Genomic DNA, 18,252 nt, shown 5'->3' on the forward strand with positions numbered 1-18,252 from the left:
CCCCAATATTTGATAAATATCAATCGTCGTTATAATATTATTGTACATATATATTACGAATATTCAAGATAAACCTCTTTAATGAAATTACAGTTGGCCTTGGGTAATAAAACTCTCAATTATTACACACGATTATAAATTATTGATATTATACGAATTGGGCTCGAATTTAAAAGATGAATATATAAAGAATAAAAAATCTAAATAGAAAAAAGAAAGTTGCAAATAATGTAAAAACTATTTATACTGACAATGCATGGTTATTTATTTTCATCTTTTTAAATAATTTTTTTGGAAATATTCAAATCAACGTGTGGTGTAGCCTTAGTTTTGATTAAAATTTAAAACACACGTCCAATTGACAAAGATAACATTTTTTTTTCTTTCTGCAAAATGGGATTATATTGTGGTTAAAAAAATAATTTTATAAAAAATTGGAAACAGATTGGGGAACATTGTGCAATAAAATTTCTTTTGGTTTGCACAATCATATTTAAATTAAGATCTCTTGTCCAAGATATGTTTTGAAAGAGTTAAAAAATATATATTAGAAAAAAAAAAACTCTAGGGTGGTGTGGAATTATCTCTTTGCTTCTATTTAGTTATTATGTTTGAGTTGTGTTGTAGTGTGTGAATGAAGTCCCACGTGAAAAATACGAAAAAAATAATTTAAAAGATGTTAGTTATTTTTAATGATGTGAAACCTTTTAGAAAAATTGCGCTAGTTGGTTCAAAGCAGATAATATCATCACAATATTCTAAGATTATTATAACTGGATTGTTTTAGCTTAACAACATGATATTATATGAGACAAATAATTTGGCAATACGAGAGATGAAAAAAAGCTAGCGCGGGGACCGACTTAGAGCCTTGCCCATCCATGGGCTAGTTTACTATCTCTACTCGTAGCTTTGAACATGCATAGACAGAAAAAAAATCAGTAGAGTCTTAAAATTATAAATACTCAGTTAATTTGGGTGATATAGATTTAATTTAATTTCAAACTGACAGATGAATGATAATGGATCATGTGAAACTTGATTCAGCAAAGAGATCGTTCGGTATCTCTGAACGAGGTCTCATATAAAAAGTTAGAAAGAAAAAAGAAACTACTATAAAATATTGAACAGTCTTAACTAATAGTTTAGAAAAAATTATACGAATATGATTCAAAATGAACCATATGCACGTTATTTAAGAGTATGTAGAAATTAGCCAGGTAGAATGACTAGATTGCGATAATCTTAACTCATAGCCTTTCTTTAAAGTAAAAATTTGTCAAAAATAATCTTTCTACTTTTATAAAAATAAAAATAAAATCTACATATTATAAAGTAACCATACTTTAAACATTTCATATTGCAATCAAGTCTTCATAAACAAGAAGTGACACTTGCCAAAATAAATAGAACATATTTTCTACTAATTAAGTTAAAAGGTACCTTTAACTAACAATATTTGATCCCACACAAACAATGATAATGATTTTAAAAACAACTTCCACATTGTTTGTCTAAATGTTAAAAAAAGAAAAAATCTTTTTGGCCAGAAAATTTAGTTAGAATTTAATGAGAATAATATCTTTTCTATTTTATTTCACCTTTAAAAAATATTTTTACACTTTTAACTTCAATACTTTAACTAGAAATGAAAAAAAGATTAATTTATTTTTAAATTAAAAAATTATATTTTTTTAATTTTCTAATCAAATTTTTGACCAAATTTTTTGATCATTTAACACTTTTCAAAACTTAATTACCAATCACTACCTAATAACTTTGTGAACTAATCAATCATGTTTGCTTTGTATTCAAAAATCACAACAAAGTAATTTTCACACAAATTAAAATATGACTTTTTTTCATCACAAACAAACAAACAAACTATTTATATATATAGTAAGACATACATCACATTCACAAAAAGCTAATTTCACCACAACCAAACAAGTATATCTACACTTTATTTTATTTTTCAAAATAAAGTTCCCAATACTATTAGAAAAACACCAAATTAATGAAACAATTTATATTATAAAATATGATTTTCTCATCTTATTTTCAGTGGATCAACTCATCACTAGAAAAACACATAGTAAAAAATAAATTCTTATTAAAATATCAAAAAGTTTCCTAATTTTTTCATTTGAAAAGATTTTTTTTTATCGCGTATTTAGTTAAAATATTTGTAAAAATAACCGGTATTTTTCAATGAAAAAAATTGATTTAAGAAATATTGATCTTTCAATAAAATAGAGTGTCATCTAGCACTCCGCCCCGACCCATTCTATGCTTTCGAGCAATTTTTCTCATAAAAGTTAGATCTTTTTTCTTTTCGTCTTCAATTAGAAGAACAACAATAGAATGAAAACTTAAACGTAATTAAATTGTTTATAACAAATGTAACGATGTAACATTCACTCTCTATCTTCCAACAATATCATTTTTTTCTAATTCAATTAAAATCGAGAATCGTTAAAATCGAAACCAATATATATTTGAATTAAACAAAATGATAAATCAATTATCCAAATATAGTAGCAAGATACAATAGACTATACTAATATTATTACTTTTTATATATATATATATATATATATATATATCCAAAGCAACAAGCAATACTTTGTTAGACATGAATGTCTCTATTGTCTGTCTCATGAAGACACAATATCTATGAGTAAAAAGATTTTATTTTTTTTTGTATATAAAATGCATTTTTCTTAGGATAATAATATATATTTAGGGGTAGAAAAACTAGGCTCTAGCATTAACATTATTATTAGTGTTGGAATATTATATTCTTACGTTATATATGTCAATACTAAAATTGGAACACGTAATTGTATTTGGTTGGGGTTAAATATATTCAAATTAGTCAAACTAATTAATCTTTTTTTAATTGTTACAATTGTCATATATCTATGCACTAAAATTGATCAATAGATCATGAATAATATGTCAAAAGTTTTTTTTTCATATGAAAGTAGCTGAGATTTATATTAACGGACGTATACATGTTATAATCTTATTCATTAATTTGATATTTATTAAATATTAGATCGACGGATAAGATTGTGTCAAGTGTCCCTATTTGATCTAAAGTAATAAACATATATACTCTGTATTTTTAGTGATAGGGACGATAATATTTCAAAAGTGTGACAAAAGATATTCTCATATTATTTATAATTATTCAGATATATTTATTGGTTTTCCATCAAAATTTAAAAAAGTTTATACAAAAGAATCAAATAGAGATATTTTAATTTTATAAAAAAAATATCTCCTATCATAATTAAGATTTATAAATGATTGAAAAGATCAAAGTACTGTTATGCCTTTTTATATTAATTCTTGTCTATTTAGGATAGAGTGCTTGAAATTAAAATTAAATAGGAAAAAGAATGGCCTAGAAAGCAACTTGACTACAATTACTTGAAAGTGGAAAAATTGACAGCAAACAGACCTATGTAACAGCATAAATAAATAAGAAATAGAATTATATATATATATATATATATATATATATATACACACACACATAAGGCTGTTCAAAATCGAACCTAAACCGATAAGACGAACCGATAAAAAAGTTATTGGTTTATAGTATTGGGGTTATTGGTTTAGTGGTTTTGATAACGGTTTTGTTTTTTTTTTTGGTTATCGGGTTATTGGTTCTTAACGGTTTAAAGTTTTTTCTTAACGGATTAATTGATAACCCGATAGTAAATTAAATATTTATATTTATACGATTTTGTATATAAAGTCCTCGACTTAGAGTTTAATTTCCTACTTTAATTTTTTGTTGTCTCAAATACTTTATTATTCTACTATGTAAAAGTGTTTGTTTTTTAGCAGGATGTAACTTGTAAACTCAAGTACATGATTCATTTGATTTGTAACCTTGTTTCTAACTGATTTTCAATATTTTTTCTTTTGGGTCAAATCTTAACGATTAAACCGATAACCGAACCGATAACGATCAAAAATCGATAAGCCAATATCTTAATGGTTCTATAATGGTTTAGCATCACTACAATTCAATAACCAATAAGCCAACCCGATAAACATCAAAACCAAACCGAATTTGTCGATACACAACCCTATATATATATATATATATATAATACTATTTCTTGGTCCATGTATTTGCATCTTATTATTTTGTTGTCAGATTTTTTTGCAAATTTTGTGTTAAGAACGTTTCTTTTTAAATTGAGGTTTTATTGAAAACAATATTTTAAGCTACAAAGGTGAAGCTAAGGTTTAGTTTATTTCTCCAAAAATATGATTAACTACACATTTCCATCTCAAAATTAGTATATATATTTATATAATAACAAATATGTAAAGGAAATTCAATAATAAATAAGTCATATATACTTATTATTGGATGGAGTTCTTGATTATTATTGTTTTTATTGTATGGAGTTCTTGATTTTTTAAATTATTTTTTTCAAAATAGAAAGACCTAGAAAGCAACATGACCACAATTAGGACCTTTGAAAGAGAATAAATGAGAAAATATAGGAGGGGGCTTTGCTATAAAAATATTTGGAAAAGATAAACAAAATAAAAATTGTCAACAACCAATTCATTTCAGTATAATCTTATAAAAAAGATAAAAAAAAATTATATTTAATCTTATCTCCATTTTATGGTAATATAGTTGGTCAATTCGGTTTAGTTTTAAATTTTATCGGTTTGATTTATTAGTTATCGGTTTGTATAGATGAACCGTTATAAAACCATTAAGATATTGACTTATCAGTTATTAATTTATCAATTTTTTATCATTAGCAATTCGGTTATATATCAGTTTGACCGTTAAGATTTGACACAACAAAAACATTGAAAATCACTTCGAAACAAGGTAACAAATTAAATAAACCATGTACGTGAATTCACAAGTTACGTCTTGCTAAAGAACAAACACTTATACATTGTAGATTTACCAAGTGTTTGAGACGATCAAAAATAAAATAGAAAACCAAACTCTAAGTCAAGAAACTTATATACAAATTGACATTAATATAATTATTTAATTTACTATCGGATTATCGGTTATCCCGTTAAGAAAAAACCTCAAACCGCTAAGAATCGATAACAAAAAAAATAAATCAAAACCACGAAATCAATAAGCCAATAACTATTTCTGATTCGAGTTATCAGTTTTAATTCGATATTAAATAATCCTAAATAATGCAATACTCAACTCAAATAAAACATATTAAAGCAAATACAATAACGAACAAACCATACAATACTTATTATTAGATTGATTTTTTGAAGAAAAAAGAAAAAGAAAGGCCTAGAAAGTCAATAAATGAGAGAAAATAGGAGTATATAAAAAATATATTTACTAAAAAAAAAAATGATAGCAAAGAAACTATATAAAAAAAAATTCTTGCCCTAAAAATTTTGTCTTTGTATATCATCATAATCTGAGATCTCTCTCTGACACCCTTCCTAAAGATCCTCTGATCAAAAAGTTCCAAAAAAAAAAACCCAATTTTTATTTTTTGTTATCCATTCCCTGTTTGATCCCTCTGATGAAGGAACAAACTCTGTCACCATCAATCTTTAATGGGTTTTCACAGCTAAGCTTGTAGTTGAAATTTGATACAATAATATTTATGTTTAAGGTCCACCAAGAAACCAGGTTCAAGGTATGCAAAGAACACCCACTGTCACCATATTCTCTGAACTCAAATAAAAACTATTGTTTTCGTGTTTTTGGGGACAAAAGTTTAGCCCATACCCTTTTGGTTTTTTTTACTTCCATTTGCAGGTTTGTTACATATTAATGGTGTCTTGGTCTTGTTATGCTTGTGGGGTTGTGGGTTTTGAATATAAGCAAAAAAAACTGGATTTGAGGTTGGGGTTAGGGGTTTTGATGAATGTACTGTTTGCTGGTTCTTTTGGATAAATTATGTAAAAAGATTCAAACTTTATCAAGATTCTTGGATAAATATATGTTTATGTGATATATATATATAGATATATTGAAATTGTATACAAAAAAAAGAAAGAATGGTTAAACCTTGCTGGAAACCTTCTGTTGAGGGGGATGGTGGTTTAGGGAGGGGTGGGGATACTAGGGGTAGGGTTGATGGTTTAATGTGGTATAAGGATTTGGGGGTTCATGTAAATGGTGAATTTTCAATGGCAATAATACAAGCTAATAATTTAATGGAGGATCAGAGCCAGCTTGAATCAGGGCCATTGAGTTGTCTTGAATCAGGTCCTTATGGAACATTTGTTGGAGTTTATGATGGACATGGAGGACCGGAGACGTCCTGTTTCGTAAACAAGACCTTGTTCTCCAATCTTAAGAGTAAGCTCATCATGTTCCTTTTTGATTGCATTGATTATTATTATGATTCTTGATATCGTGGTGATGTCGTAGTTTTGAAAGTGTGAGTTTTTTTTGAAGATATGAATGTTAATGCTGGTTAAGTTTTGATGTAAATACTAAAAATGATTCAGGCTGGTAGATCTGATCTTTAGACTTTACATATTGTGCTATTTGTAATTGTTGTTGCAAGTCCAATGTTTCATTGATAATGAATCAAGAATGTTACAAAAGCGGTATATCAATGTACATTAAGATCCCAAAAAATCTGGCCAACGTTCGATACAGATAAGTACATCCATCTAGCTATGTCCCCTGCTGTCTAAAATGATGCCTTCCACAATATTTGATGTGTCTACAACTAAGATATTGTTGGATTTTGCCTTGTGATTCTACTTTATAGACAAAACTTTCAGGGTACTTTGTTAAACTTATAGTGTTTATACACGATATTGCTTTACTACCACCTTGAATTACACGAAAGATCTTACATGTTTGTTGTCTATTTTACATGTTCGTTAAAACTTTTAAGATATAAAGATCTGGTTTGTCACTTCTATGAGTTATGTAAACACAACTTTCATCAGATTTAGACGTACCAGCTTGTTGTTTTCCTCTTTTATTAGAAATATTAGAACGACTTAAGATTTTGATACGTGCAATAACAATCCAGAAGAGACACACTCGAGGGAGATGCTATCTGTAGATATCGTATGCTTTTTGCAGTATCGTGATCTGAATTCCTAACACCGTTGTGCTTTCAACCTTACTACTATGTGTGTTATTCACCCTGAGACTTTCTCTAATTATCCTCCAAAAATGTTTATAACTATTCCTTGGAACTTATATTCATCTGTTTTATATTCTAGAAAGTTTATGAGTAGTATAAACGATAGTAGCTCTTCTATTTACCTTCATCCCTTCGTAAACAGAATTTGCAACGGAGCATCAAGAAATGTCTGCAGATGTCATAAAAAAAGCTTTCTTGAAAACGGATGAGGAGTTTTTGTCGCTTGTGAAGCAGCAATGGTTTGAGAAGCCACAACTTGCATCGGTGGGATCTTGTTGTTTGGCAGGCGTAATCTGCAATGGACTACTATATGTTGCCAATGCCGGAGATTCACGTGTGGTGTTAGGTAGAGCAGAAACAGCTGCAAGGGGTGTGACTGCTATTCAATTGTCAATGGAGCACAATGCTAATAATGAGTCTGTGAGAGATGAGCTTAGATCATTGCATCCCCAGGATTCACAGATTGTGCTTCTCAAACACAAAGTTTGGCGCGTGAAGGGTATCATACAGGTGATTATCTGTTTATATCACATTCTTAGGCCGTCTCATGTTGATTTTTTTCAAAAATATGCCTCATATGCAAGTAAGCAAACCTAAAAGTTAGTTATGTTGTCCTTTGAGATCGACTGTTTATTATGTAATATAAGTCGCTTTGATGCCTGAATTTTTTTGAGATTTGAGATAATTTTCATTGGAGATGTAAAGATTAGACTAATTGTGGTTGCATTATGCATCTTGGTTTGGAAGAAATCGCCGCTACTGGAGGTGTCATGGAAGTGTGTATGACATACGAGTTGATGTTCGTTTTGTTATCATCTTTACAGGTTTCGAGGTCAATTGGTGATGCCTATCTTAAGAGGGCAGAGTTCAATCAGGCACCCCTGCTGCCCAAGTTTAGATTGCCCGAATCCTTCTCTAAGCCGATCCTCAGTGCGGAACCATCAATTTTCATTCATAGATTGACTTCCAAAGATCAGTTCCTCATATTTGGTTCAGATGGTCTCTGGGAACATCTTAGCAACCAGGAGGCTGTTGATATAGTCCACAGTCAACCCCGCAACGTAAGCATTCAATCTCTGATAATATGAATCGTCTTTTATATAACTATCTAAATAGTCTTGTACCAAGGGTTACCTCTAACGTAGGGGTAAGGTCTGTGTACACTTTATCCTCCCAAGATCCCACTTTGTTGAGACTCCACTAAGTATGTTGTTATTGTTAACTATATAAAGAATCTTGAGTCGAGGGTCTATTGGATACAGTCTGTCCACCTCTGACTTAAAGATAAGGTCTCTCTATACATGTATGTTGTTGTATAACTATCTCAAGANATAAAGAATCTTGAGTCGAGGGTCTATTGGATACAGTCTGTCCACCTCTGACTTAAAGATAAGGTCTCTCTATACATGTATGTTGTTGTATAACTATCTCAAGAGTACGATATAGAAGTAATTCCTCGATGAAGTTTTAGTAAATCTTGTGCTTTTTTCTCTCTTGTGACTAGGGGATTGCCCGGAGATTAATCAAAGCTGCTCTCCGAGTAGCAGCTAAGAAAAGAGAGATGAGATATTCAGACCTGAAAAAGATCGAACGAGGTGTAAGGAGGCATTTCCACGATGATATCTCGGTTGTTGTTGTGTTTCTGGATTCTTATTCCATGAATAGAAGCTCGTCTCACGTACCGATACTTTCCATTAGAGGAGGCGGTATGCCTGCTTCTCCCAAACGATAGATCCCAAGACTTTAAACAGAGAAGAAAGAGAGCTCGTCTTTTGGAGGCCTCGAATTTCTTTGCTTCTTTTCTCCAGTTTCTTTATGGTTTTAGGCTTGTAATTTACTTGTTATGTGTTCTTATATTTCCTCGATTATCAATTAATCATTCCTTAATTAATCATTCCTTGCTGAACAAGAACAACTTAACGTGCAAAAGAGTCTCGTGTTACCAGGCAATGTAAAAAGATGTACACCAGATATATTGTGTACATTACAGACAATGTACACAATATTTTTGTCCAGAACATGTTTCCAAGGTAACAAATATCCCAATACTTCACATTTAGGAGACAATTCTAGAAAAACAAACAAAAACCTCAAATTTGGGCCTGAAAATTCATCTAGATGTAAATAAAACAAGCGTAATGAACGTTAGTAGAGTGCGAAAATCAGATTGTCACCAACAAATTTACTGTCTTTACAATCCAAGTAACTGAAATACTACCACTTGCTACTGAACTTCAAGAACCAAGAACAAAATAGCAAGCAACTACCTTCATAGGTAGTCCTATACTTACTCCGACACCTATTGACTACAGCCTACGCGATTCACCCAGACCACACCTCCTTAGAGTTAATCTGATGCATATGACGACCCGCGACATCAAAATCTGAAACAGTAACCTTGTAAATAAATAGAACCCAAGCACACCAGCTTAAATATTATAGAAATATGGATTTGATAACTTCATCATCATACGGGCAGCGATGTTACAGTAAAACCTTCTCTGAATTCAAAACTCTGCAAAGATGTAGCACAATCAAGTGGTTCTTCTTGAACAAAATTTAAGGCCCTCGATGCAATAAAAACTAGTCTTACCTTTCCTACTTGCAAGGCCAACTAAGAATATCACTAACAATCTGACCAAACTAGAATTAATATATGATGCCTCCAGTATGTCATAAAGGGTGACTACTTATCTTCTAGATTAGCAAAAACTTTTAACTTTCTACCGACAAGTCATGAAGGACCATCCAGATCACAAGAGTGGACATCTAATCAAGTATCTGTGGTACTACATTGAGCACTTGGAGAAATCATAAATGGTATCACCAGTAGATCGTTGATATGCACCATTCTCTCTTTTAGGTGAAAGGAAAAACTACAAGAATGTGAAAGAACAGTTGTAGATTGATAAAGGAAAGCCCGATGATGAAGTTGTCAAAAACAAAGGTTTCAAGTAGGAAATATTGAGGTTGTAGTTTAATCGTTTTAGATAAGTTTTTTTAAAAGAAGTTAATTTCAAATATTGGTTACGGGTCATCACTTCTGACAGAATAACACACTAAGGAGGTTGTGGTCCATGTATCCTAGCACTACTGGCTAACCTAAGAGATGACAAAAGCCATTTTCCCCATTTTGAAGGATGGTCCTGCTACTAGGGAACTTGCAAATGTTAAGACTTCTAACCTACCAAACTAAACAAGGAACTCCAAAAACGACTAAAACAAAAACTTTGGGAATTTAAAGTCACTCTTAACAGAACTCCTAACCATTCCGCAGCAACAATAAACTATACATCTTAAGTAACTCTTGCTGTTGAACGAAGTTTGAGAATGGTTCATGTTCCTCCTCCAGCCTTCTCCACCGCAACAGTCTCCTGTGTTAAAGTACATGCAATAGTTAATAGAAAGTTGTACTAGTAAAAGTACGCTCAACACACGGATAGTGCACGTATGATCACATCAAAATTCAAAGCAAACACATACTGACTGCTACGTTTTTCAAATTCATTCCAAATCACAAATTTCACTTGGTATATAGAAATGAAACCTGCTCAGTTTTTTCTTTGCCGTTCTCTTGTGATTGGGAACCAGACTTGGACTGTGAAAACCTGTCAAATAACACCATCAGTCAAAGTCATATACCAATTCGACGCCGAAATATTTTAGACCCTCAGCTGACATAAAGAAGAAGGTGAAAAGGTCTCATTGTAACCTGAGGGCCCTAGCTTTCCTTTTATCTTCCTCCACAGGATCAGCCTTCGCAGGAGGTGCGAACCTTGCCAGCCTAGCTTTCTTCTTAGCATCCTCATCAGTACTATCAGATTGGCTAAGCCCAAACCTGACAGAACCAAATCTATCAACAAACACATAAACAAGTAAACTACCCAGCTGGCAGTAGCCCAAATAGATAGTACACATACCTCTCAGCCCTAGCTTTCCTCTTCTGCTCTTCAGCTTTCTTTGAAGCATCTGAACCCTGAGGTGCAGATGTGCCAAACCTGACACAAAAAAGTCCAACAAAGGGGATAAGAACAACTTAAGATTGATCCTCATATGAGTTAAATGTCTGCGGCCGGCTATTGGGTATCCCATTTCACAACAAACACAAGATATGTTTGCTGGACTATGTAAGGCATGAAGATCAACTGTATGGAAGCTGGAAAGAAAGATGAAAAGTTTGAGGAAAGATGAGAAGTTTGAGGATTCCCATGCTGGAATTTTTTTGAATTCCAACAATATTGTATATAAAGGAACCATAAATCCAAAAGATATTATTAAGCCTCTCAACTTTCAAGCCTCTACTAACAAATGAAGGGAATGCACGTTTAGATGCTTTAATCCATTCTGCTCGGGTGACACGCATCCATTTCAGCTTACACACTACTATATTTCTAATATACCTCACTAGACAAGAAAAACAAAGGGCAATTGGAACTACCTTCCCAGTACAAGTTCTGGTGCTGATTGGAGTGTGACGGTGTGACCCCTTTATGGAACGATTAAGTGTAGTTATTCATGTATTTCATATAAAATCATGACTGCTACTTCTTTATTATATACACACAAAATCCACCAGCACTTTAAAAGATGATAGCTTTAAATAATTGTTTCTATGGTTGTAAATGTAAAGCAAAGGATATGTGCAACACCACCGTCTAGGAACCTAAACATAGTGTTCAGCTACTCTACCTAACAAATTGTCGTAATAAACACAAGTACACAATCAGAACAAAGCACTAAACCTTACCAACCCAGTCAACTACCCCTCAGATGTCTAGGAACCTAAACAAAGAGTTCAGCTAATGTGCCCTCTCAGACTCGAATTCAACCTTTAGCAACCAATCAACTGTGCCTCAATCCCAAACAAGCATGAATCAACTATACAAACTCAACACACTATGTTCATGCCAGTGGTCTGCCCGAGCCAGCTTGCACGGACCTAGACTAACTACACTGTATACCTGCAACCTCCTACTCAAACTAAAACGAATCATCTATATTTGCTCCAGATTCCGACAAAGGTAAAGAGTTCCTCTTTTCTGAAGTAATACTATTCGTTTTAAACACAAATACCAAATCCAGCAACAAAATTTAACTACAAAAAGTACCTCTCAGCCCGAGTGTTTCGCTTCTCCTCTTCCGAAAGCTGAACCGTCATTCCAAACCTCTCTGCTCGCTTCATCTTTTTCTGTATATCAGTATCCTTACCGCCGCCGCCGCCTCCATCCGCCGCCTTATCCAACTTCGCTTGGTCCTTAACTCCATCAGACGGTGGCGATTTCAATGAGTCAGTTGCGGAATCATGAGTCGGAGCTTCAGAAACGGCGGTCGGATTTGGATCCGGTGACTGAATTAGGGTTTTGATAGGGTTTTCAGGAAGCTGCGCCGCCGTCGTAGTCATGATAAAGAATTCCGTAGAAGAAACAAATGATTTCCAAATTACTACAAAACCTCTACTTCAGGGATGAGTAATATACCTTCAAATTTTGTGATTTAGAGTCGATATAATCTCGTAAAATATATTATATTATTAAATAAATATTTTTATCTAAAATATTTGTATTAACGAATAATATAAATAGTTATTTATTCAAAAAATTATTGGTAAATATATAATATATGTATATTATAAATATTTTTAATCAAACGATCAATCCCCTAAATGCTTGAGTAACGGCAGATAATAATTTATTTATAAATTCGGTCTATTACTTAACATATAAGATTATATATTTTATATACTTATCGACTTTAACTCAAATCTTGTGCAGATAGCATGATTTCGACATGTTTAGATGAGAGAAGAAAGTGTTGTAATATTACGGAAGTGATCTGATAGATAAAAAGTTGAAATTTTTTATTTAATTGTTAATTAAATTTGTCATCGAAAAATAATTAAGCCATAAAATTGCTTTGTGAAATTGACGTCTTTACCTGACCGTGTTTGTAATATTGCTACCGACTTCGCCGGAGGAAAATCCGGTGTAAAGCTCCACCGTCCGACGGTGGTTTACCATGACTTGCTTAAATATGTGCTTAGCCCTTTTTACTAACACAACTCTTTGTGTGATGAACCTAATACTTATGATGATGATAATTTGATGACTAATTATGATGATAAAAATTAAAATAACTATTAATTAAGTTATTGATTATTTTTTTAAATGGTCAATTTTATTTTTTTTTAAATCATTATAATGTTTGTTTTCAATTTTTCATTTCGCAAATTGAAAATGACAATTTATCTGTTGGTGTAATATATCAAAAATATAATAAATTATAATCGAAATAAAATGACAAAGTAAAAGAAAAATGTTTAAGTTGAGGTGCGGATATCTCACTCACTTTAAGGAGATTCAAGCTCATTATGATATAATATACTCCGATCCAGTTTCTTCAACATATAATTACTCTCTTTTGTATATGAAAATATTTGAAGATTTAGAATATTTTATGTCTCAATATACATAATATAACACTTCTCATTTTTTATTGCACTCTTTCACCACTACAACAAAAACAAATTTTAGCGGCATTAAATATTGACATTAATAAGGAGTGTTAAAGTCTTTACCGACATTAGTTAAGTGTCATTAGAACCAATGTCGCTAAAGACTTTAAGGACATATACAAAGAGTGACAATTGCCGCTAAAATTACATATTTAGCGACAATTAAGAATTAATTATCGCTAATGATAATTTTTTTGGTAATGCACGTATCCCTTGTTGTACATAAACACAAAGAAAGACCATTAAGAAATTTTTTCTTGCAATGAATTGAAAGATTATGAATAGTTAATCGGATAGGTAAATTATTTACCGTAAATGACCTAGATGTTACATGAGTTAGTGGTTATAGGAGCTTAAAAATGATATTGATAGCTTTTTGGAAGGATAATTTATAATTTAAATTTAATTTTGGCACCATAAACTTATTGAAGTATTGGAAAATATTAAATTAAAATGTTCTAGCTCATGAGCAATATTTATTGGTTAGAAACCCCACAATCCTTCACTTTATAATACATAAAAAGCAATTGAAAGTGATACACTAGATGTTGAAAGAAGAACTACAACTATCACATCAAATTATAGGCAAAAATTACTTTAATATTGTCTAAGAAAATTCTCTTTTTGTTTACCTAGTTAATTTTTCATCTTAATTTAATTTCAATAATTAAATTATCATGTTCATTTCTCACCCTCTTAATGTTGTTTGAATTTAGCATTGTATACACTAAAATCATATGANTTTTTGGAAGGATAATTTATAATTTAAATTTAATTTTGGCACCATAAACTTATTAAAGTATTGGAAAATATTAAATTAAAATGTTCTAGCTCATGAGCAATATTTATTGGTTAGAAACCCCACAATCCTTCACTTTATAATACATAAAAAGCAATTGAAAATGATACACTAGATGTTGAAATAAGAACTACAACTATCACATCAAATGATAGGCTAATTACTTTAATATTGTCTAAAAAAAATTCTCTTTTTGTTGTACCTAGTTAATTTTTCATCTTAATTTAATTTCAATAATTAAATTATTATGTTCATTTCTCACCCTCTTAATGTTGTTTGAATTTAGCATTGTATACACTAAAATCATATGATATGTATTTTTGAGTTTGAACAATCAATTCGACTTTAATTGAAAACATTAATTTTCTCCTCAATATGAATTCCTTAGTTAAAAACATTAATTTTCTCCTCGAAGATGAATTTCTTAATGCAAATTTTAATTAGTTGGATTATGAATATCGGATAAATAATAAAATAAAAACTTTAGAAGTTTTTTTTATTCAAATATGAGGAAATTATTATATTGTGAAAAAAGAAGAAGACAAGTGGACACAAAAATAAAGGGTTATATTTATTAAATCTAAAAGTTTTGGTGAATTTTAAAATATATTTCTAATTTAACTTTAGAATATAAAAATACTTTCTACAGCTCCCCTTTTCCCCCTCCTAAAGGAATAATCAAATAGAATATATTTTTAAAATATATTATTTCATTTGACAATTTTTCTCTTTCTCATGTGAAATGATAATATAAGTCTTCCAATAAAAATTTATAATGAACTAGAACATAATTATATTGACTAATGTTTATCACGATTATATTAGCTTAATAATTTACTCATGAGTTACTTGTGAATTAAATATTGTGACTAGAATGGATTAATTTTTATAAATATCAAGTATATATATATATATCATCAAATAATATAAGTCTTGAATTAAAAATTACGGTAAACTAGAACATAATTATATTGACTAACATTTGTCATGATTACATTAGCTTAATAATTTACTCGTGAATTACTCAATGAATTAATTGAAAGGAATATTATAACTAGAATGTGTCATTTGGTCACTAACAGTCTAAATAGTCATGGTTTTCTTCTTCGGAGGATTGATTTGCCTTCTCATCCAACTTGAGATCGGCCAGATGGGCCTTTGCTTTGTTTACTCGGAGTTCTTTTCGTCTAATCTAATTTACTTCTTTGCGTTCACTCGATTAATTCTCATAAATATCAAATATTTAGTATATAAAATAAAATAAAATAAAATGAAAAGGGTAAGGGATATTCTTCAGAGTTTGGGAGGTGGAATAGATTGGATGGTACAAATTTTGTGTTTGTTGTTGGAAAATTCACATGAAAGGAAAGATGAAATTTTCAAAGTCGAAAAAATTATTCTCTTAGTAAAAATGATAGTAATTATTTGTTTATCGACCTGAATAAGATGTATTTTATCTAAATTAAATAATTAAAGTAAATAAAATATAAATATTATCTAAAATTAAATTACTTATATATATAATTGAGAATCCCTTGTATTTTCACTTGTTTTCAATTTTGTCAATTTTTATCACAATTTTAACAATAAAGTAAACAATGATTCATAGGCTGAAATTTGAAATAATTGATATACCAAACATAACAATTTTTTTTTCATATATGATATTATAATGTCCAATCCATCATCATTTGATTGTTTGACTTAAAATTTTGTAATTTATAATCTTTGTATATAATAATTACCTTACATCTTTTTTCATTCCCTAAAGGCAAACATAAAAGTTGTAATTTATATTTTAAAATTAAAAGTTTACTTTTTTATAACATAAAGTAAATCAAATTAAACACATAAAATTTGGGAAATTATTATTAGATAATCTTGTTCAATTGTATTTTCTCATTAAACTAGGAATAATTTCAACAATTTTAAAAAAAGAAATATCAATGTTTTATTATGTATTGTAGATGATTTTTTTTTTAAATAAGACACATTCAACCAATTATTAATAAAATTTTAACATGCATATTTCGTATGAAATTTTAAGAATATATTAAAGTAACACAAATATTTATTTAAGTTCGAACCATAAAATAATTAAATTTCTCCGAATTTATCGTTGCACATTGAATTGATACAACACAGAGTTTGAAGTTATTCGTGAAAGATCATATAACTAATATTATAATTAATATGGTGCGAGAGGAGAGTATGTTAAGACGCGTCCAAGTTAAACTATTACTTTCTCCGGTTGATGATACTATTGAAAGGAGAATGCCGTGTCGTCAAGTTCTTATTATTTTTAGTATAAATTATTTTATTCAATTCAACTGTAAATAAAATTATGCGGGTATTTTTTCTTAAAAATAATTTTTTAACTCAATCTTTGTTTTTTTTCTCTAAAATATTTTTTATAACCCCCAACTTCTTAAAATTGTCCTATTAGCATCACTATTTTTATAATACTTTATTTTTAGCCAAATTAAATTTACACATCATTTATTCTACGTAATTGCGTACAAGTAACGCATGTATACTACTAATAATAACAAAATAACAAAATGAAATTAATATGAAAATAGGACTAAAACAAAAGGGGAAAAAAAATTCAAGTTAATATTTTCCACCCTTGATTTAATGTTATAACAGCTAAAAATTAATTTTAACAGTTAATATGAAATAATTTTGGGTTGCATTAGCTACCGTTACAAGTTTACATAATATTCTAATTCAAGATTAATTTTGAATGAAATTAATTGGATCAAATCCTAAAAATCATATTTATATTATATTTGACCTTCATTAACTACCATTACAAATTTACACAATATTCTACTTCAAAATTATTAATTCTGAATAAAAGTTTAATTGGATTCAATCATAAAACCCATATTTATATTATATTTGACCTTTTATAACATAAATAAGAAAAATTATAATCATTTACTTTTTATAAAATTACTGTTAAATAAAAATCTCACTCAATATATGTATTTAATAAAAATCTACTAATTATATAAATAATTATTCGTTTATTTCCCATTTTAACAATTATTAAGTAATATATATATATATACACACGCAGCTTATATCATTTTAACAATCAAAATGATATAACCTAAAACAAAAGGATTATTTGCATAAATCAACCATTTTCTGATCAATATTTGTCTCTTAGTAGTCAAATAAACTCTAAATATCATTATAATTCGTCATTTGGTAGATTGTACTAGCATATAAAATAATATATTGATTAAATTTTTATTTGATACACTTTTTCGACTTATACATACTAATGCAAATGCTAACCATATACCCTATTTGATATTATTCTATATATAATTGACACAATGTAAATTATGATATTAACAACATCAAAATAACTAATACATACATTATAACATCGATATGTGCACAAAGCAAAAAAAATAAAAATCATTAGATATTGCTGAGGTAACAGTTTTAATAAAAACAATTTAATACCGTACAATAGAGGATAATCAATCATGTTCAGGATAACATCAAAATCTAATATATATAGCACAATAAAATCAGTTTAAACATTCAATCCCTAAATCGTCATAATTTATAAACACAATTCACTACTAAAGACTCGTCCATAAAAATCGAAATACGGAAGCTCACTATCAAGGGCTCATAACTCATAATCGGAATGTATAATACAAAGATACATATTTAAAATTAAACTCTAAAGATCTAATATGCTTAAAATATTAGTAGAAAAAAGACTTTATTAGATTAGAATAGAAAGTATAGAAAAAAGAAAATTAAAA

The 18,252-nt window shown here is 29.6% G+C and overlaps 2 protein-coding genes across 4 annotated transcripts; one reads left to right on the forward strand and one right to left on the reverse strand.

Annotated features, from left to right (window-relative positions):
- The first annotated feature begins 5,397 nt into the window (after window positions 1-5,397).
- On the forward strand, window positions 5,398-9,054 carry LOC107031125 (probable protein phosphatase 2C 38). Its single transcript, XM_015232359.2, has 4 exons — window positions 5,398-6,340; window positions 7,291-7,658; window positions 7,973-8,209; window positions 8,653-9,054. The coding sequence occupies exons 1-4, from the start codon at window positions 6,037-6,039 to the stop codon at window positions 8,878-8,880; spliced, it is 1,137 nt and encodes a 378-aa protein (XP_015087845.1). The 5' UTR covers window positions 5,398-6,036; the 3' UTR covers window positions 8,881-9,054.
- Window positions 9,055-9,234: 180 nt separating this feature from the next.
- Window positions 9,235-12,605, reverse strand: LOC107031126 (protein MODIFIER OF SNC1 11-like). 3 transcript variants are annotated; one of them, XR_001458184.2, is made up of 6 exons: window positions 12,257-12,605; window positions 11,069-11,146; window positions 10,861-10,986; window positions 10,696-10,756; window positions 10,416-10,522; window positions 9,235-9,532 (listed from the first exon to the last, which is right to left on the reverse strand). XR_001458184.2 is itself a non-coding variant. In XM_015232361.2 (6 exons), exons 1-5 carry the CDS (start codon window positions 12,547-12,549, stop codon window positions 10,484-10,486), a joined length of 597 nt encoding a protein of 198 aa, XP_015087847.1. In that variant the 5' UTR covers window positions 12,550-12,605; the 3' UTR covers window positions 9,235-9,532; window positions 10,442-10,483. The 3 variants fall into 3 exon arrangements, 2 of the variants coding, with proteins under 2 accessions (XP_015087847.1, XP_015087846.1); XM_015232361.2 differs by having other exon boundaries at window positions 10,442-10,522; XM_015232360.2 differs by having other exon boundaries at window positions 9,244-10,522.
- Window positions 12,606-18,252: the final 5,647 nt, after the last annotated feature.

This window comes from Solanum pennellii, chromosome 9 (assembly GCF_001406875.1).
Source record: "Solanum pennellii chromosome 9, SPENNV200".
Classification (NCBI taxonomy): domain Eukaryota; kingdom Viridiplantae; phylum Streptophyta; class Magnoliopsida; order Solanales; family Solanaceae; genus Solanum; species Solanum pennellii.